Consider the following 20976-nt stretch of genomic DNA (forward strand, 5'->3'; position numbering starts at 1 on the left):
CCATGTCTTATTATTGAAGCAAAATGCCCGCCCTCATTTTTTTTTTCCCCCTAAAGAAAACAAAGCTCTAAACTTCGTATCATGCGACGAGCTTAGGCTGATTAATGGTGAAGAGCCCTTTCTCTTCTGAGTGCACACCAAATTGGTGCATTGTTCCTTTGTGTGAGAAGAGGTGAAGGGCTCATTTTGTGTACCTGTCATTAGCTGTGTGCTCGGTCCAGGCCTTGGTCATATAATGGTACAATTACTGTCATCCCCGAGAAAGGTTCTTGCTTATAACCACTCTGACTATGAATGGCTTCATACTCGCTAACTAAAATTCATGGGGTCGTATGTAGAGATTGTCAGCTTGCATTACGGAGCATATTTGGTAATTAAATAGCTTTGGCCTCATTCTGATTAGAATAGATCGCCCATTATCCATCCGTTCATTTCTCTGCTTGTACGGAGATGGGCCGTGGTGACGACAGGCTAAGCGTGGTATTCTAGACGCCCCTCTCGTCTTCTTTGAATTCTGATTCTTCATGAACTGCAGATATCTGAGCTCCTCACCTTGTCTCTTAAGGCTCAACCCAAGCACACTAGAGAAAAAGCTCATATCAGCCGTACGCATGAAATTTATGACAATTGGTGCGAAGATGAACGTAGATTGACACTTTGCCTGGCGACTCCCTGTTCATCACAGTGATCTGATGCATCGTCTGCATCACTGCTGCTGCCTCCCCAAACCCTCTGTGCATCTCTTTACGATCACGTTTTTTTATTTTTTCGAAGTTACCTTATAGCCACATGCTAACAGTATGTCATTACTACATTGCAGTAATGACAGTCCAAGTATTGGATATTCAGACTGACAGCATCCAAATGTTAGCGGTGCAGAGAAAGCTAAATGTGGAAACAACACTCGCTTAAGCAGTGGATGGGACTGCTATCTTTCATTTTTGTCAACAGTCTGCCATCTTTTTTCGGGTTTTGTGTGGCTGTCACTTGTTCGTCTTCGAGGCAGGTTGTGTTTCAGAATGAATGCGACAGCCGGGGTCTGACTTGACTTGCCACCTCTTTTCATATCGTTCAGATAAAGAGATGGACAGATAACCGCACACCAAAAAAAAAAAAAAGAAAAGAAAGAAAGAAAGAGCCATTTCTCTCTCCTTCCCTCCGTATCTCTTCATCTGTCTGCCAGGCTCTTTCTCCGCTCCCTCCATCTCGTCGCAGCCATCCCTTATTCCAGTTATCAGACAGCAAAGACTGGCACACGTCTCTGTTCCACCGGGGATTTGTGAAGCTCACAGCGGAGCCGGCCGACCATAGCTGAAGATCATACATCTCGCTGCAGTTCACGTGATCTTTTTTTTAGGCTGTGGAAGCCGCCATTTGTTTGTGCCACAGTGACAGTTCGGCTTCTCCAGCATCCGTTGCCAGTTTGCATTTGTTTATGTACAACTATAAGTCTTCAGCTTTGTTCAAACCTAAGCCAAAAGAGCGTTTCTTGAAATGGTCATTTAAAGCTGACTCCACTGACCTCCATGGTAAAATTCCCAATTTCACAGAAAAAATAAACGCGCTTACAACCCGAGGGGGGGAAATAACTGGTTCTTCTAGAAGGGTGATTCTATATCACGTCTTAAAGTTATGCATAACGAACGGTGTGGCCTCTTAGGGTTAGCAGAGCCAAGACATCTTCTCTGTGTCTGTAGATGCTGCATTTGTAGGACTTAACTGCATTCATTCCTGGTCATTTCCATTTGCTCATCACCTGAGAGTTGAATTAAGTCTCCCCATCTCTGTTAACTGAGCAGAAGGCACTGAGTAACTTCTACAAGATGTTTGGCCTCCTCGCTCATCACACGACTCTGCGCTTTCCACAGGGACGACGAGCACGCCCTGATCCTCCAGTACTGCCAGACGCTGGGAGGGGAGGGGTCCCCGTGCAGCCAGCCCCAGAGCCCTGCCCAGATCCTGCAGGCCGTGGAGAGGGAGGAGCGGGGCGAGCTGGAGCGGATCATAGCCCGCCTGGAGGAGGAGCAGAGGTACGGTCTCACGGACGCTCTGATAATGATAAGCATTGACCCTCGCCGATAAGTCCTCGCGGAAGTGAACATTTTGAAAGCGCATTAAAATGAAGGTTTATTTCCCCCGGTTTGATTTGTAAATGGAGATGTCTCGGAGATGGAGTGACTGCGCCGGGCGCTGGCGTGGCCGCCGGTGGGTCGGCTGGAGTGATTTAACACTGATTACACACATGCGCGGGCGCTCGGAGAGAGCGAGAAAGAGAGGGAGCTTTACTGCCAGCCTCATAAATGCCAACTTAAGTAAAGCACTGCAGCTTATAGCTGGGTACCGAGAGAGGGCGAGGAGGAAGTGAGGCGAGAGATTTGGCAGAGGGGCGGGGTCCTTTATATTTGTCTGTCAGCTTCAAATAGGATTTCACAGAGAAAGCAGAGGTAAACACGAGTGTGGTATTTATGTGTGGTGCTCCACTGTAGAGGTTCAGGAGGAGGCTTAGGGTGGGTCCTTTATGTGAGGGGGGATATTAATTAATAATTATGATATCTTAATGTCACAGTCCTCCAGTCTACCAAGACCACAGCAAACAATTCTCTGTGTTAGGATTCATGCGTGTTGATATTTCACCGATATGCTTCCAAATCGTCCGTACCAGGATGCTTCAGAGGGAGTACGAGCAGCTGAAGGAGCAGCACGGCCAGCGAGGGGCCCCCGCCGGAAGCCCCTGGGAGTCGGACGGCACCTCGGGCCACCCGGACGAAGCCGACCTCCTCGCCGAAGCCAAGCTGCTGCGCCAGCACAAAGGCAGGCTGGAGGAACGCATGCGCATCCTGGAGGAGCACAACAAGCAGCTGGAGTCTCAGCTCCACCGCCTCCGACAGCTACTGCACCAGGTGACGGGACGAACTTATCCTGTTTGCGGTTGCTTACTTACGCAAGGTTTTCCAAAGTAGTCAAGCCTATGTGACAAAAAAAATAAAAATAAAAGCCTTTTTAGTTGCAGCTGGCTGCTGCAAAGACACAGGTGGGAACCGATGAAGCTGTTGTGGAGGCCAGTTTGCATGCAAAATACTTTGGATTAAAGTCTGAAGTAGAGCGTGTATACAGCTGATGACATTACTCTCCAATGTCTGGTCATTTAATTATGGTTTTGGGGATGTTCTTCAAAATGGTTTATTTCTTCCAGAGGGAGCAGGGTTTTCGCCGCCACGTCGCCTCCTCTGAGCGTATCGCATGCTGTAATTTAAAGTTTATCTCCCCCATAAGCTTCCTTTCCTTTTTAGTTCATTAGGCTTGTTGTTGAGGAGCAGCAGGGTGGTAATCACAGCTCACAGACTCACCAGCTGGCTGGGCCGTGTCACAGCAACTCATAAAATAAAACACTGATACATTGTGGACGCGCAACACTTCCAATAAATCCAAAGGATTCTTTCAAAGTCGTTCAAATAAAGCGTCAACATACAGAAGTTTTTTTTTCTGGATGGAAGTTGGCCGTGCCTTGAATGACAAAAAGCCTCTCGTCAGCACCCAGATTAGATCATAATCACGTCATTACCATTCAGTCCGTCTCCAGTGCCTCTATCAATAACTTCTAGATTTGTTTATGCCCGACCTAATTGCCCGCCGAGGTTGGATTGTTTGTGCCAAGAGAGAATTGCACAACCCTCCAGCCAAACATGCAGCAGTCTCGACAAATCAGACTGAGCAAACAGGTATTGGCTCTGTGGAGCTGCCGTGGGGCTGGAAGCTCGGTAATAACTCACAACAAACTGGAGGCAGCCGACGTGATTCAGCAGATTTCTAATGGGTGAACGTTAACATTGTGATAGGAGAAGGTTTTAGTCGCACCGTCCTCCGACGTGTCGGAGGTTTCCTTCATTTAGATAGTAGATGGTTCATTTTAAGGCACTGATTGTAAACTGTACTCTTTAACAGTAGATGCATTCACTAATTATTTTTTATTAACTTCTCTTTTCTACAAGCCACAAGTTTCCTCCTGCATTTAGTTTAACCTAGTTTTTTCCGCCGCTTCCTGAAATAAAGTGATCCTGACTCTTAAATCCAAGTAACGCAAACATAATGGAAACGCACAACTATGCGCATGCACAAAAACATTCCCACACACTAAATAAGGACGTCTGTTGTCTGACATTTGAGTCCCGGGAGACTCGACGATATGTCAGTTTGTCTTTCCATCAGCTGCAGCGTTACTGCCAAGCTGCAGAGTAATAAACCCGGCCAGCTCGATGGCATGTATTAAATTCACACCTCTGAAGGCTGACCAAAGCCCCGACCTCAGCTATTCTGAGACGAGGCCGCGAGATACTGGTTGTGATCTGGAGACATTTCCCACGTGTTAGCCTTTACTAGCGCCTGGGGCAGCAGGAGATGAAGGAAGAGGAGACGAAGAGGGGTATGAGGGAGAAAACAACATTGATTTTGTTTATTGTAGCTGAAAGGCTAAAGGGAATGTGAGAATACGCTGTAAAATGTCACTGGACATCAAGTGCATGTGGAAAAATATCAGGTTTCAGCAGACTTTTCTCATCAGCGGTGATTTTAAACTAAATCAGGGGTCTTCAACGTTTTTCAGGTCAAGGACCCCCAAACTGCTGAGAGATGAAGTAGGGACCCCCCATCTACTATATATGTAACTACTATATATGTATTAAACTCAACCTATTGCTCTAAATAATTATAAATAAACATCATTATCATCATTTTGCTTTCATTAGTAAGCTATTCAAATAATACACAGGTTCAAATATGAAAGATAAAGAAACAAGGCGATCCATTTTGCCCTCAGTATTAGCCTGATGGGAGCAAGCTACACTGTTAGCTTCGCTTCCGCTAATATTGTGCGGAACCTGACAGAGTTCACGTGTAATATGCAGCCTCGTGATTGGCTCAGCAGCGATAGGGGCGGGGCTTACTGTGTACAGGAGGCTCAGATTGACAGGTCTAGTGTGGCGCTCTGTGTTTAACAGTGGACTATTGAGACAGCTGAATGAGTGGAGTGTTAACTGAAAGATAATGTCTTCTGCCTCCATTTATCCCTTTACTAAAATGTGTTGGATTTATGTTAATGTATTTTTAACGAAATTTAAATTTGTGGGGGGAAATTTAAAAAAAAATATATAAAAAATGTCCAATCAACCAAAAATTTTGCGACCAAACCTGCGGTACCTCCTGAGCGCTCTGAGCACCATGGAGTTGAATATATTTTCAGTAAAATGCCTCTGATTGGTTGCAGGACTATCTAATTATTTTCTCCTGTTGTGCTAAAAACACAGATATGCTATTACCAGCCTCATATTCTGATAATAACTATGTCAGGCCACACTCATATCTTCACCTTCTAGGTGAACATTTTCGCCACATTTCTGACATTTGCCTTGTTTTCAGATGTCTTCAGAAATGGGGGAAGTCCTGTCATTGCACCTCTGCGTTTCGCGCCTTAAGTTTCCCAGCCATTATCTTGCTAAACCGCTAGCTTCAGCAACGCCTAGACGCTAACCGACGCCTAGCCGTGGTGCTCTAACGGCAAACGTTTCGTAACCACAAACCCTGGAGAGCCACGTGAAGGCAGCGTAAATTCTCCCGTTTTTATCAGTGTTCCTCAAAACACATTGGAGCACACTGCAGGCCGAGATCTCTTTTTATATTAAGGTGAGGTTGGCGGCTGCAGAGCGGGAACATCACACCGTAAACCATAGTGGAAAACAGTTAAATAAAAGTAGAGTAACAGTGTCAAAACACACTGAGGTTAAATTATGGTGGGACATCTATTTACTGTCAGCTGTGGACATTTTAAAGGAGTAGGAACTCATAAACATACATATTACTGCTTTCATCGGGGACGGTGCACATTGTATATTATTACAGGCACAGCCACATTTGTCATATGCTTTGGCCGAGTGTCATAACTTTGTTTTGAATCATTCATGTCGCCAGCCCACTGCTCCCAGTACAATATCCATGCAAATGTCCACTGAGGTCTCTGAATGTGATTCGGCGCAATTTTAGACTTGTTTCGAGTGACAACAGGCCCCGTCCTGCTATTCCCTCGTCCTCCCGCGCCGCTGCGAAGCTAATTTCGAAGTTGTCGAGCAGATGCCGAGCGGGAATAATTGCGTTATAATGATCGAGTTTCCTCTTCTTCGTTTTTGTTTTCTCAGCCGGAGGTTGAGTCGAGGTTGAACGGAGTGTCCTCTCCCGCTGTTCAAGATCGAGGGCCACTTACCGAAAACTCAGGTGAGACGCTCATAAAGACTTGCACACTCAAAGTGCCATTGATGTTGGTAAACCATGCCCTTGGAGTTTATTAACTATACTGAAGCAACATTTTACAGCAACGTTTTTTCTCCACAAATGGAAACTTGTTGCTGACTGTGGTGCCATATTAAAGTAGAGTACGTCTGGTAACTGAAAACCAACCTGTCTGTGCTTGCGTGCGTGTGTGTTCAGATGAGCTGCTGGACTCCAACAACAGCAGCTCTGACCTGGCAGATGTAATGGAGCAGATTAACAACTCCTTCCCTGCATGCAGTCGTAAGTTTCCCCGCCCTCCTCCTCCTCCTCTTCCTCCTCCTCCTCCTCCTCCTGTCTCTCCCACCGTGTCCTCCCTGCCTCTCACAACAGATTTGTGTTTGGCATCAAGGTTGCAGGTCAGCAGAAAAATAGAAAGTTTGTTCCATCCTTGTACCAGATATATGAGGAATGGTTCACTAAATTCAGCAGATTTTTATGTTGTTTAGTAAAAACATGGCAGGCAGCAGCGGCAACTATTTCCCTGAATGATTCATTTACAGATTTTTTTATTAAGTGACACACCTCTTCTATAAAAAAAAATCTAAATACAATTAAGTTTTTCTCAGCTGCAGTTTCCTAAAATACAGATCGCCGCCTTCATATTCAAAAGAGAATCAGCACACCCTCGTAGTTATTTTTCCTTTAACCCTTTAAAGTTTGAACGTATCACTGGTGATCCGTTAAAGCTTGAGGTGTTTGAATTACCATAACTCACAGTGGTTTGCTCTATTGACAAAATTCACAGTGTGGCTGAACACTGGGAAGATGTGCTTGTCTGGAAAACCTTCGTGACATCTCAAGGGTATAACTTCCTTTGTTTTTACCATCAAATACCTCCAAACAACCCTCTCTTACTGGGGCGACAGCCGTAATTCATGTTCAGCCACACTTTGAATTTTGTCCATCGGTGAGTTACGGTAATTCAAATACCACAAGTTTTTTTTTTTTATGCGCAGTTTCGATGTTTAGGTCTTAAAGCATACATCTTCAACAGGAGGTCCGTGACCCCTAGAGGGTCTGCGGAGGTACTGCAGGGGGGTCGCAAAATCTTTGGTTGATTAGACGTTTTTTTTATATATATTTTTTTTACACATGAACCATCCAACTTATTTTAGTAAAAGGATAAGGGATAGCTTAATAGTAAATGTGTTGTTTTTTTATACCGATAATTGAGTCACTAATTGAGTACTCGGAAATCCACAACACAGGGAGGGACACAACGCATATACTAAAGAATGAAAATGACACGTTATTAATCTACTGGACTAAACAAACAAACAACAAAAAAAACTATAAAATATTTATTTTCATATATATTGTTATTCAACATCAACGTGTAGAAGTCTTACTTTGTGGAATAATATATATTAATTTGCGCATTCGTGAAATATCAAATTCACTAAATGCAAATGAACTCTAGAATCCAGGCAGTGGAGAAATGGTGCTGCTTTCCTGATCCAATCATCTTAATCAGCTCCTTCCACTTTCACCACGTCACACACTCCGGCTCTGTGTTTGTCTCCTTATTCTTTTACGTACTTACTGTCTTTCAGCTTAGTTTGTGTGTGTGTGTGTGTGTGTGTGTGTGTGTGTGTGTGTGTGTGTGTTCTGGGGAGATGTCATGTGTAAGCGATAGCAACCCGTGCAGCTGGAGGCTCATCTGTAGTCATGAATTCAGTCAGGGCTCTCGCCCTGCATTTCATTGAAAACCAGTGTACACAGTTCAGGTTGTGTATCCAGGTTCCTGTGCAATTGCAACTTTTTTTTTTTTTTTTTGAAATGCTCACTCAGATTTGAAATAAATAAATTTTTCTGTACGTCCACGTTACTCTTAATGCTCCAATTTGCAACACTATCCACTTCTGGGATTCCAATCAAATAGAAAAATAAGTAGAAATGCTCAAATGCGGAGCGAGAGCTCTCCGACGTTAAACTGCAGTCAATATTTTTCAGAGTAGAAACTCCTCGGAGGGCTTCGGCTAAAAATCCATTCTAATCTGGCAGCCGCCTCAGCGTTATTGCACAGCTCCGAGGCTCCGGGGCTGAGCGGGAATATGTGGGAGGGACCCAGAAAGCTGATCATTTACAGCGTAGACTTCTGAAAACTGGGGTATTCAGGTGCTCACCCTCTCTCCTGTCTCTGTTTTTGTGTCCCGCAGCCTCAAGCCTGTCCTCGAGACCGCAGGTAAGACGAGCTCCGCGCTTCCGCACTCACAGACACGCTGCAGATTAGCCCGAGTATGAGCTCCTTTTTTTGTCCCTGCTCTGGTAATGTGTGAAGGTGAGAGGAGCCGAACTCGAGCTCATTTTAGAGGTGATTACAGCTGCTGCCACAAAAGTAGTCCTCTCCGCGCGCAGCCTCCACCTGCCGCATTCGGTGGCCTGTGAGAAAGAGGGGGCTAATGGATCTCCGGGGAGCGCTATTAGCGGCTCCTCTCATTCTCTCGGCCTGAGGCCGAGGTGCATTTTGGGACGGAGGTATTGTGAGAGCTGTTGCCACTGACCTCTCCCCCCCGCTGCAATTATTCCCCCCCCCCCCCCCCCCCCCCCCCCCCTCGTCCAGCGCCCCTCTGCTCTGCCTCCTCCGAGCACACACGCGAAACTTTAATATTCACCAGAATCCAGACGCAGCTCCGCTTTCCTCTAAAGACCACTTGCACTTTTTCAGCGTTTTTCAAAAGCTCTGAATTTAATTGTTTAGCGCGATTCTCTTTGTGTCCGTACGTCCCTTCTCTCCGTCTCTTTTCTTTTCGTTTGTTTGAGTCGCCCATTGTGGAGCTGCTTCTTGAGTGAATCATTCAGCTTTAATTTGTGCAGGAAGGAGAGAGGCACGCGTCGGAGGGACCTTCGGCGTCTCTCGCCTTAACTACCGTCTTGTAAGCGCACTCCGGAAAGGACATGTTGTTTTCTGCTTGTTGTGGCGCCTGTGCACCTTGCTGCATACGATGTGACCCGCGACACTTTCATATAACATGAGCATCACGCAGATATTACCACAGAAATGAAATATCATGTCATATATCTCCACATCCACATCCATCTCACACGGATCACGTACTCCTTGGGTCCAACCAGATGAGCTAGAGACGTCTCCTGTTAGGAGTCTTCCCCCGATCCGCCACAACATTAAGACCATCGGCAGGAGAAGTAAATAACACTGACCACCTTGTGACGATTCAGTGTTCTGGATCTGGCATCTGTGTGGATGTTACACCCGGCCTCCAAATTCACTAGATCCCTACACAAGAGACCTACACAGTATTAGGAAGGTGGTTATAATGTTACGCCTGATCGGTGTTGAATGAAATTGTCTTGAATTGTCCTTGGTGAACAATGATTCTTTCTTTTTAGATTTAACAAAAAACAAAAAAAGAAGCCATGGCTGAATAGAGCGTCTGATCCTAAGAGGACAGCTATGTTTTGTGGAAGTAAACCCCGATTCATCCTCCTCCCCCTCTCTCCTCCTCGCTGCGCTCCTAATGGACTATAACTGGCTTGAGGGACTGCAGTCCATTTGCCAGCTTTCAAACCCGATTACTTTGTTGGAACTTCTGGTGTTTCCACGCTGTGATGTCTTGATGAAGAGAAATGACGCGGGTTCACCTGCCGCTCGCTGACTTAACAAAACACGCGCACCTGTGTTAACGTTCGATGCCGCTTCCAAAGCACTGATTTGATGTGTTGCTGTGTTCTCAGGTGATGTGAGGCCCGGAGGAGGACGGACCATTCCCAAACAAATCCCCTCTCCTCTAAATCCCAAAGACGCACAGGAGCAGACAACTTAACTACTTTTACCACCTTGTCTTGTACTATGCAAACTGTACATTTTATGAACTGTAGATTGTACCTGAACTTGATTGAACATTTGTCAGTGATTTATTTAGATATGCAGATGAGTATGCAGACACGGGGCTTTGTATAGTTAAAAAAAAAAATAATAATAATGCTTCTTTTTGTTTTTGTTGTTTTGTTTCAAATGGTGGTTTTGGGATTTGTGTCGTTTTTGTTCTCCCTTCACCGGGAATCAAACTGTTACACTTGTGTTCGTTTTTTTTGTCATTCCACTGCTTTGTACCATCGAGCCCCTTACAGTCGCTATGATTTGTAAATGAAATTAGCCAGAAGCTTTGTCAAACGTCGGGGAGCGCACGCGGAAATGTCGCTCCCCCTACGAAGCGTCACGTTTTTGCTTTCGTACGTCTCGTAGCATGCTTGATGTCAGTTCCCCTTTAAAGCATCGATATGCCGGCGGACGTCGTCTCAACTGTCTCGATTTGTCAATGTAAACTTTTACCCCTTCTGTGCCTATAAATTTTGTCATTCCACACGTGGAAGACAGAGACGAGGGTCGGTGAATGATAGCAGGATTGTGTATAAAGAGAGAAAATATAGATTTAAATCGGATGTTGTCCCGAATCTGGGTTTGAAAGAGGCCCGGCATCATCGTGTAGAATAGTTTTTTTTTTTTTTTTTTTAAAGAGATATATGTTCAGAAATCAGAGGAAAGCCATGATTGCCTTGCTACCTCAGACTCATAGACACAGTTTTGTTTTTGTGGTTCGTAAACTTGTTTAAAACCATTGTGATCAAACAGCCTGGGTTAGCATTCTAAGCTTTAGCTTACTGTATTGATGTACGCTGCAATGAGGAGTTAACCAAGTTAAAAAAAAAATAATTAAGAAGTTACTATTACTGTACCACAATGGGTCTGTGGCCTGCTGAAGCTAGCCTCCCGTTATGATGAGTATTACTTTAACTGTTGTTGGTTTTTCCACTGGCCTTCTAGCACTGGTCCCTCACTGCGTCGTGTCGTTGTGCTCTATGCTATCCTGTAAAACTTGTGAGATTGAACAACACTACTATAACCTCCTCTGACTGTAGACTGGTGATGATTTTAATGATTACAATCATGATGGACCGTACCATGGCAGAACTGTGTCGCTTCTCCTGAGGTATGTAAAATAGATTGACCACACTACATGTACTATGGCTACGTTGTTTTATTCTAAATAAAAATTTTTATAACAATTACTCACCGTCGTCTCCGTTTATTGAGTCGGGGAAGGACAGAGATGATAAAGCCGTGGATGTATGATGATAATAATCACTGATTTCATAAAGGCTGATCAGAAATCCATCACGCTGCGTCTCGCGCTCCCACACCTGGTGCGAGGGATACGGGCCTCATTAGCGGCAACACCTCGGCTGTCATCCAGCCCGGGCCGTCATTAGCTTTCAAAGGAACTGATCACGCGGCGAGCGGTTGTATCATTATTACGCGTTTGCAGTGAGCACGCTGAGCTGCAGCTCCAAATGAATGATGAAAGGCAATTAGATACTCACCTGTTACTGAGCCTTTAGTTTGTTGTTTTGTTTTTTTAAAAAAAAAAAAAAAGAATCACTCGGTTGTGTCTGCACGCATTAATTATTCCATGTTGAGATTGTTTCATCAAAGCTGGTTATGAATGCAATCCGGGAACATGATTTTGTGGTGTAAAAAAAATGAAAAAATGGGGCCGTGTTCTTAGCCTGTCAGACTAAATTACGTGTCTATGTGAAATTGCTCATAAGGCTGCAGTTGTCACACTTCTTTTTTCCCCTCTTGTTTAACTGATCTTCACTAAACTTTCTGTTTTTCAGGTTTTTTTTTCTCTAACACAAAATGTCAACAAGTAATCTGACACCTGCACAGATTCGACTATTATTCTGTTTTTCTCTATATGTTTTCTCTCGAGAGTCCACTCCGTGACGCACGCCAATTAATAATGCAGCAGTGGCAGAATGCTAGTGGACTGTAATTGGATGCATAGCCGCTGAACGTATTCTAGGCAGAGTGCTCCCTTCCTCCAGGCTCCCTGAGGTGCTTTCATTAGCCCACCACTCCCATTCCTGTAATGCACTGCAAGAATTAGCTGGTATGTGGAGGCAAAGGAGTTTGTAAGTAACAAAGTAGCGTTCGCAAGGGAGAGGAGGTATTTATCCCCAACTGCATCCTTTAATAAAAAAAGAATGGCTCAATTGTTATTAATATTAATGTCACAATTAAACTGTGTGCTGAGTGGATTGAGTTTAAACACTGAAACAATCTAATGGGCTCACGTAAATCTTATTTAGCAGGAATATTTTCCGTGAGCACTTTAATCCCGCTCGGATGCAGCTCTCTGTAGAACAGTGTTAAGTTACAGTGAGATGCAGTCATCTGAGCGGATATTAGTATTCTGCAGCTCAGCAATAAAACGCTCCGCACGTATCCCATGTTTAAATAATTATATGATAACGAGGTGCTTTCTAGTTCCTCCGAGTAGAGGTCAAAGTTCGGGCTCATGCGGGAAGGAACTGAGCATCTTCAAAGTTCATATTTGATCAGTAAGATTTCAACTCTTTTGCTGTAGCAATTTCCCGTGGCTTTTATTTAAATATATATATGATAGATAGAGAATGTAAGAAGATTCCACAGTGGTGTTTGGCTTAAGGGTGCAATAAACTATACCGTAATCTAAATTAAAAGCTGACCTGATACACCGATCAGCCATAAAGCTATGATAGGTGAAGTGAGTAATGCTCACTTCCTTAATTTTTTATCAAGGCATCAGCATGTGGAATATATTAGGCAGCAAGTGTTCTCAGAGTTGATGTGTTCAGTTAGAAGCAAGGGAGAATTCTGGTTATAATAGACATGTGTCACAACACAATTGCACACAGGGCTACGGGGCCTATCCACCGCCATAAGCACCTACAAGGAACACATTGCACCGAGATGCTCTGGGGACGGCAAGCAGATGGAGGCAGTGCGGTGCTCTTGGCTATTTCCTCCTCAAAGACCTTGGGTCCTGACATCCATATTGATGTTGCATTCACGCGCGCCACCTACCTGAGCCGCTTTCATGAAAACAGTTTCCCCTGGTGGCAGTAGCCTCTTTCTGTAGCATAGTGCTGTCCTGCCACAAAGCAACAATGGCGGTTTTGAAGCACACAGCAAAGAGTTCAAGGTGTTGACTTGGCCTCGGGATTCCCCGGATCTCAATGCAATTGTGCATCTGTGTGATGTTCTGGACAAACAAGTCAGATCCACGGAGGGCCGCAGCTCACAACTCGCAGGTGTTGAACGATCTGCTTCTAATGTTTTGATGCCTGCCTACACAGTATTAAGTTGATGGTTATAATGACATGGCTGATTTGCGTGATCTTAAATAATTTTTTATGCCTTTTTTTGAAACACACTACCTGGATTCGACTAAGGAAATAGGTAGGAGCCTCCTATTGGAGAATACTGCATGAGCGATTATCTTTCAGCTGGCTATTTAACCCCAGCTGTTGCAATGAGAAGCTTTTCATTTCTTAAACAACCATGTCGAAAAAACGGTCGTGGAAAAGATGTTAATCTGTTTGAGAAGAGTCAAATCATTGGCATGCATCAAGCAGAGGAAACATCTAAGGAGAGTTAAGCGCAAACTACTAAAATGAAGTTAAATATACATGTTATCAGACTACAACGGTGTTGTTGCAGTACACCTTCCGGCCACTGGGGGAACCACTGACCGCGATGCTGCCGACCACTTCCAATGGAGCAGGCGCCATCTTGGATTTACTAACCTTTGTGTTTTAAAAATAACTTATTTCACGTTATTAGGAGATTCTCCTCGGTCCGGACAAGCTGTCCAACATTTTTCTGGAAAATGTGAGTTTTCTGCTGCTTTTGAGTTGCTTATAAAGCCTTTTTAAAACACAAAATGTAGCACGACACACATAACTCTAGTTTGAAGACAAGCTAACGGTTAAACTTGGGCTCGTAATAGTGCGCAGTGAAATATTTTATTATTTAATTAGTAACAATAATAAAAAAAATATTGTTTTCCCCTAAAAATAATACATGTTTTTTATTTTTATTTCCCAAAACGTACTTTGTGTTTCAAAGACGAGCACAGGTGAAAGGATTTTTTTCTCTGTTTCTTGACACTCTTGCTGAAACATCACAGGTGGAAATAATCTGCACCAAATCCTCCTTGGTGACTGATACAATGTTCAGTTTATGTTGAAATAATTCAAGTATATCACTGTCGTGGCTTGTGCTAAAGTGAATTGAATTAATCTCAGTAAGTGACCACTGACTAAAATAATAGCTTGTCAAAATAATAGAAACGTCAATACAACATAATACAATTCAATAGTAGTATAAACCACAGCCTCCAAAGTAAACAAAGAAAGAAAGAAAGAAAGAAAGAAAGAAAAAAAAGTTAAACAAACAGCTCGCTCTTTTTTTAAACATATGCTGTAGACCAAAACCACAAAGAGCCCAAGATCTAGTGCAGGAAATTATAATTTAATTTAGTGAATTGTGTTGCCTTGCACACTTGTGCACTTTTTTTTGTTCTCATCATGTATGATATTGTCAACTTTACTCAATATAGCATGAAAATGCTGTATATGCTATATGTTCCTGACATGAAAGCCGTTACTTCTGATGGCACGTGGCCTCCGTTTGCTTATTTATTTCAAAGCTTTTCTGAGAAATGACTTGAGTTTGCAGCAACTGCGTTTATTTTGTTTTATTCAGACTAAACCAGACCAGTTTCAAAGGCGGCAGCTTCTTTTATCACCAAACTTCAATCACACTTTGCTGCAGAGTACTGAAGACTAGACCAATTATGCGCGCATGCAAAGGTAAGTAACTAAGCATTCAACCTTATTGACACCTATTGTCTCAGGGCCACAAATAGACCATTCTCATGAAGAATTCAACAGAGTAAATAAATAAAATTCTCTGTATTCTGTTAGTTTTAAGAGTCTGAATCATCCAGAGTTTCTCTTGTTTTATATTTACTCCAGTACGTCTTTTTTCAAGTAAAGGTGACTGTCAGTGGTGTAGTGCTTCTGTCTAACGCCTCCTACCTCCCACTCCCGTTCTGCACTTCAAGTTCCCTCTTATCCTTACCAAACAGTATCTAATCTATTTAATTTCCTTGTCCTCTTCTCTGTTTACTCCTCTGAACATCACCATCTGTGAGAGTCCAATTCTCTTTGCTGACAAAAAAAAGAAACTAACAGACTAAAATGATACTTCCAAGCTTTGCTGTCCACCAACCGAACCAACCAAACAGCCCCTGTTCTGGACTGAACAGTGTAGCTGGTGGAGCTGGGTGCTTACTTTTCCCCCCGTCAGTCTGCCCATTTTTCATTCATGCAGCAACGCTGGCTGGCATACAGATCCGTCCGACAGCTGTCCTCTTTGATCAGATGCTTGGCAGGCAGAGCCAGCGCTGGTTCCGATGGTAAGGGTGTCTTGGTGGGTAGCTGCCCCTGGCATAAGGCGAGGACAGGGAACAGATGTTGAGGGGGTGGCAGGACACTGCAGGACCTGTGTGGGACACAGGCTGCACCCTAGAGGGACGGAGTCAGACAGAGTCAGGGGGAAGCGGTGACTGCAAGGCAAACGGCCTAGATGTGAGACACCGAAACAGATCAGTAGAGGAGCTCATTTCTGTTTTCTTTATTGCTATTATGTCAGCGGCTGAATCTCTTTTATGCTGACAGAGTGGTCTCTATGTAAATGCTCCAGCTCACACTAACTTAAACTTGTAGCCTAATGAAGCTCCGATATTTAATAGTTCCCTGCAGTACTTATCTGCTGAAGTTTATTGTCCTCCGTGCATTTCAAAATCTCCAGAATATGCTGAGTGCACATGGTGAGTTACTATTAGCTCCATATTAGCTCTCTTCTTGACAATTAATTTTTAAAAGTTAAGTGCACCAGACCTTCTGGCAGGGCACCGACCTAGGGTTTTCGTTTTGGATGCTTTTGGGAATATTCTGGGCATTTGTCCCATATCAGCATTTTTTTCAGTCTGCTTTAAATGGAATGGAAGTATGGCCTGATATATTAGTGTACTTTATTTTATCGCTTTTATGTACTTCATTAAGAGTCGGCTTTAGTTGTGACCCTCTCCTGACCCCCTCTTTATGCCTCTACACCCCCTTTGACAATACCCTTTGCTGAGGGCATTATGTTTTCCAGTTGTCTTTACCTCCTTACATTCGTCTGGCCTCTTATCATGAATGTCATTTATCTCACTCCTTGAGGGAACTTCTTACAATTTGGCACAAACGTTCCACTGGAGTCAACCTGATATCCAAGCTCACCAGAACCTAAGACTATATTTTTTTTGCTCAAATCATACTCTTGATTATGAAAATTTCCCAAATCTTCATAAGATAAAATGATTACGCATTTACATACATACATTCTTGCTCATTATTTTCCCTTTTCCTTGAGAGTTATGTCATCCTAGTGTTCTTCCAATGCAGTCATAGCATCCCTCACTAGACTGTGGCTTTAATTGTATGATTATACCTGTCTCACCTGTTAATGTAACAAGCTTTTTAAGGTTGTTTAATGTCCCACACTTCTTTGTAACTGCCCCATTCTTGAGCCTGGCCAGGGCCAGGGATTAATGAAGGGTGACAGACCGAAACTGGTGTGTCTGAAATGGGAGCAGTGGGAGGGGTGCATGGAATTACTCAGTGTCTCTGCAGTTTCATTACAGCATGGGCCATTAGCTGCAGGCAGGTCATTGACATTTCTGCTCACGGTGTTTGGAGCTCTGCTGCCACCATGCCAGTGTAAGGCCACTTGTAAACACAGAAGACCAGGCTCTAATGGAAGCTGAGGGGCCATCTTGTAATGACTGTAGAGAGGATGCTGTTAAGATTTTTTTGGGCAATATAAACTGGGCTTTTGTTGTGTATAGGGAAAAGAAATTATCTCAGTAGGCATGTCCACGACAAAAAATCCCCAGTGATTTTCTTTCACTTTCACAGCAGACTAGCTGCCGGAGGCAAATCTCATGCTCATCACACCTCTGTGGCTGCACCATGCACCACAACACTTTGCCATAGTCCTGCAGAGTGTGAATGAGAAACACTCTGAATTATTAATGCGTTGTTCCTGGTCATGATGCTCAGAGCTCAGTTGCCAGCATGTTGATGAAAATAATCCTGAATGTGGACTTATATGTGGAGTTATAGTTTGGAAGTTGTGACGTCTATTCCTTATTTTGAAGTTAGAAGTGGAGTTAATACAGTGAAAATACAAAACAAAAGAGTTCCTGGTACTGTAGGAATGACACATTTCATTTTACATTGTGATTGTTGTTTGATATGCAGATAATGCTCTATTGAACGTTGGGAATGCCAAAAGCGCTCTGTGATGTTTTGATCATTTTCGCTTTCATGAAATAGCTCAAACAAGCATGGTTGAAACCCCGGCTTTAAACAGTGTTGTTCATGGTTATAAAACAAAGCGGTTAAATCCAAATTAGTCTGACGATGTGTACAGGAAATGTCATCTTATTCATCTTTTGTAATGGCTCTCTCTGGTCAATCCAAGTTTAGTTATTAACTGACTGTGTTGATGCTGCATGAATTCAGCTTCATTTAAAGTAGTTTATATAAGTAAAAGATGTGAGTGCCCACACTTCAAAGACGGCTCATCTTTTTATCATTTGTTAGCTTGGAAGCTGGGCCAATGTTTCCTTTTGCTAGCTAATTTCATTCACAGGTATATTTGTATCTTTATCGGTTAAAAGGCACACCATAATGAAATCCCAAGACTCATATTCTAATAAGCAAATTATTTTCCGTACATTACATTTAATATTTCATAACAAAATGCTTTTGTTAGTGGAAGATTTGAATCTGTGTTGTTGTGTCATGTTTTTAGCTATAATCTGCCAAGTAGTGTCATTTCTTATGGTGCTCATTCTGTCTAATTAACTTTTTCCATCCCCAAATGTGGCTTTTCAACAGTCATGAGTAGGTTTCAAAAGTTTTCACAGTAGGAATCAGACAGAGCTGACTGGCAGCTGAAACCGGAGGATGATCAAAGTACCCGCTCATAGAAAATGCATTTATGCTGTGATAGGGTATTCTGGTTCTAAACGTGTTGTGCATGCTGTGTAGATTACCACAGACGACTGATTAGGATTTCTATTTAGTTCATCAAGACATTGTTTAATCTTGTATCTAGTTCCCTAACACATGCAAGAAACCAAATCCACAGAGAAATGGCTTCATAAGATAGAACTTTCTTTTTTGTTGAGAATATGCATATTCTTTTTGACAAAGGGGGGTGATGATGATCAAAACACAACTCACAGAGGCCTTTAAAGAGCCTGTCAAATTCAGCAGGCAGGTTGATGTGAGGGAAGGGAGTTGTCATGCGTCAAAGGAACAGGTAACTCCACTACCGACACAGTAACAAGGGAGAAGATGTCAGTGAATAATGTAGGTAGGAGCTTTTTAGAGTGGTTGATACGCTCATGTGACTTGTCAGTACACTGTGTGTGTATCTGTGTGTGTGTGCATTTGCAAAAAACAAAAGAAAAACAACACAAAAAACAACCTCAAAGCTGCAATTTCTCTAGTTTTAATTTAATCCGAAAAGGCTGGTTCTCTCTTTAAAATGCATTATGGTCCTTATAGAGACACGGCCGTTGAGATAAAACTTATTACAACTGCAGTAAAACCAGAATAGGAACTAGTAACCAAAGAAATAGGGGGAAAAGAGGAAATGAAAGCAGGGTGGGAAGTAAAAATTATTCTGCTATATAAGCAGAGATCACAAACTTAGCGAAGTCAAAGGAAAGGTTGTAGAGGTGGGAGCTGACAGCTGCTAGCAGCCACCTCTGATTTGACCCATCTTAATCAGTTCTACCATGAATAACTGAATACCAGATCACTTGTAATTCATACCCTCCATTCTTCATTCATATTCTTCTTGTTCCTGAATTTGTAATATAGCGTGTGAGTGAGGCAGAGACTCTCTTGTTCTTGAATATTAATAACAACTAAAACTGAGAAATGATTCCCATTGTCTGTTTGTGAGCGCGTCTTTGATCAGTCCTTGTTGTTTTTTCTCTAATTGCCAATTCCAGCGACTGCTGTTTAGAAGTGATAATATATCCTTTGTGCAGCGTGAAGTGCTACAGCTGTTGCCATTTCTTTGTATTTCTTTTCCACCGTTCTGCTCCAACCTCACTGCTGCTCATTCATTTGAACACCTTCACTGCTCGACGATAATTTACATCTTCAGTCTGGATCAGAGGTTCTTCTCCTTCCTTGCGTGTCCCTTTACAAAGAGGAAGGTGACATTGAAAGTTGATAGTTTTATTATTTTGACGTTTGAACTGACGGATACATCATTACTGTAAGTTTTATCTTATTTTTAAAAGGCTCATTATTTGCACTTGTACCACTCTGTGACTCATTCCCCCACACAAAGGCATTTTATCTGCAGGCTCCCAGTAAGTGAAGTATAAACCAGGCTCACCAATTAGTGCATTTCTTTGTGCTTCAGTTTTGACATCGCACCGTTAATGAATTTCTCATTTTATTTGACTGAAAATATATATATATAAGGCTCAATGTGTCAACTAACCCGTAGTCCTGTAACTGCATCACTCTTCTTAATTTGACATCTTCTGAAGTTTCATATACACTACTAGTTCAAAAACACCCACGTAGAAGAACTGACTCCTGATTTGGGGTGTTGGTGCGTTTTACGGTTCAGATTAGCGTTTATATATAAAATAATCGTTCTTGTCCACGACCTTCGAAAATCAATATTGTACACGGGTAGTTCTGTCCTAAGGTCTGCTCAGGTTATGGACACGAACAGCATGTCCATTTATTCTCTTACAAGTATTTCATTCTCATTAAATGAAAAGAAGGATGACAGCCTTCAGAATGAAATGAAAATCTCATGGCTGGAATATCAGTTTCCCAATTTCACCCCCTTGCTCCCTCTACATGCCTATATTCCATTATTCATGGTTGACAGAATTGCCAAGGAAAGTGTCGCCCCACTTTTCCACCCCGCTCTCAAATGAAATACGACTGAAACAATGCAGTTTAAGGCTCTCGCCGTGTTTCATTGTTGTGTTTTTTTTTTTTTTTCATTGCTGTAATCGTAATGAGAATTAGCAGCAAATCAGGCACCCGCGTTTCAATACAGATTGCAGCTAGAGAGGAGGTGATCCTTTCATAGGAAGAGGCGTGGGATAACATGACAACACCTTGTCTTTGTTCCCAAATCCGCAGGTGAACAATAGAAGCTGTGCAGTGGCATCAGCTGAACCAGAGCTGCCAACCTCGTCTGTTCCTGCACACATAGTTTTCTGCTAACAAGGCACGAGCCCGGGTGCAAAAGTGGAGCAAAGAGCTAAATATAACAAAAGCCTGTTTACCCGATGAACAGCAACATAGGCAGACCGCTTCTATAGTATTTGAGTCTGTGGGTGCGTGTAGGTGGTTGTGCTTGAATCAAAAGCAGTTGTTAGTTTATAGAGTTCATGCTTTGATGTGAGGGCTTTGTTTAGTTGTGTGTATTGTTTAGGTACGCGTCTAAAGCTTTGGGAGTACTACTCAAGGAGAAGTGTGTTCGGTTTTTACATTAATAATTGACAACAACATCTGCTTTGGAGAATATCTCAAAACTTGAAGCAGCAGAGGTTTGAAGAAGCTTTTAATGTGTCATAACGCACAGTGTTTGACATTGAGAATTAACAGGAGATTACTAAATACTGAACCAAGACGATTCCCTGACACGTTTGGGTTCCAGGAGATTTTCCGTACAAAGTTTGAACTGGCAAATTCCTTAGCCTC

At 42.9% G+C, this 20976-nt stretch overlaps 1 protein-coding gene and 1 long non-coding RNA gene across 8 annotated transcripts in view; both read left to right on the plus strand.

The window, feature by feature from the left end:
* The window catches only part of utrn (utrophin), a 173626-nt gene extending 162277 nt beyond the window's left edge, over window positions 1-11349 (plus strand). For 6 of the 7 annotated variants that reach the window (XM_047573812.1, XM_047573814.1, XM_047573811.1 and 3 more), the window contains 6 exons: window positions 1869-2030; window positions 2663-2900; window positions 6186-6261; window positions 6475-6558; window positions 8478-8503; window positions 10015-11349. In XM_047573812.1, coding sequence (XP_047429768.1) covers window positions 1869-2030; window positions 2663-2900; window positions 6186-6261; window positions 6475-6558; window positions 8478-8503; window positions 10015-10023 — 595 coding nt within the window. In that variant the 3' untranslated portion in view covers window positions 10024-11349. The remainder of the gene's footprint in view (window positions 1-1868; window positions 2031-2662; window positions 2901-6185; window positions 6262-6474; window positions 6559-8477; window positions 8504-10014) is intronic. The other variant, XM_047573816.1, reaches the window with a different exon arrangement.
* A 2483-nt stretch (window positions 11350-13832) lies between these two features.
* Window positions 13833-20976, plus strand: part of LOC124999093 — a 34872-nt gene continuing 27728 nt past the window's right edge. The window contains exons 1-2 of the long non-coding RNA XR_007111141.1: window positions 13833-13996; window positions 14873-14979. This is a non-coding gene — a long non-coding RNA (uncharacterized LOC124999093). The remainder of the gene's footprint in view (window positions 13997-14872; window positions 14980-20976) is intronic.

This window comes from Mugil cephalus, chromosome 21 (genome assembly GCF_022458985.1).
Source record: "Mugil cephalus isolate CIBA_MC_2020 chromosome 21, CIBA_Mcephalus_1.1, whole genome shotgun sequence".
Lineage (NCBI taxonomy): Eukaryota > Metazoa > Chordata > Actinopteri > Mugiliformes > Mugilidae > Mugil > Mugil cephalus.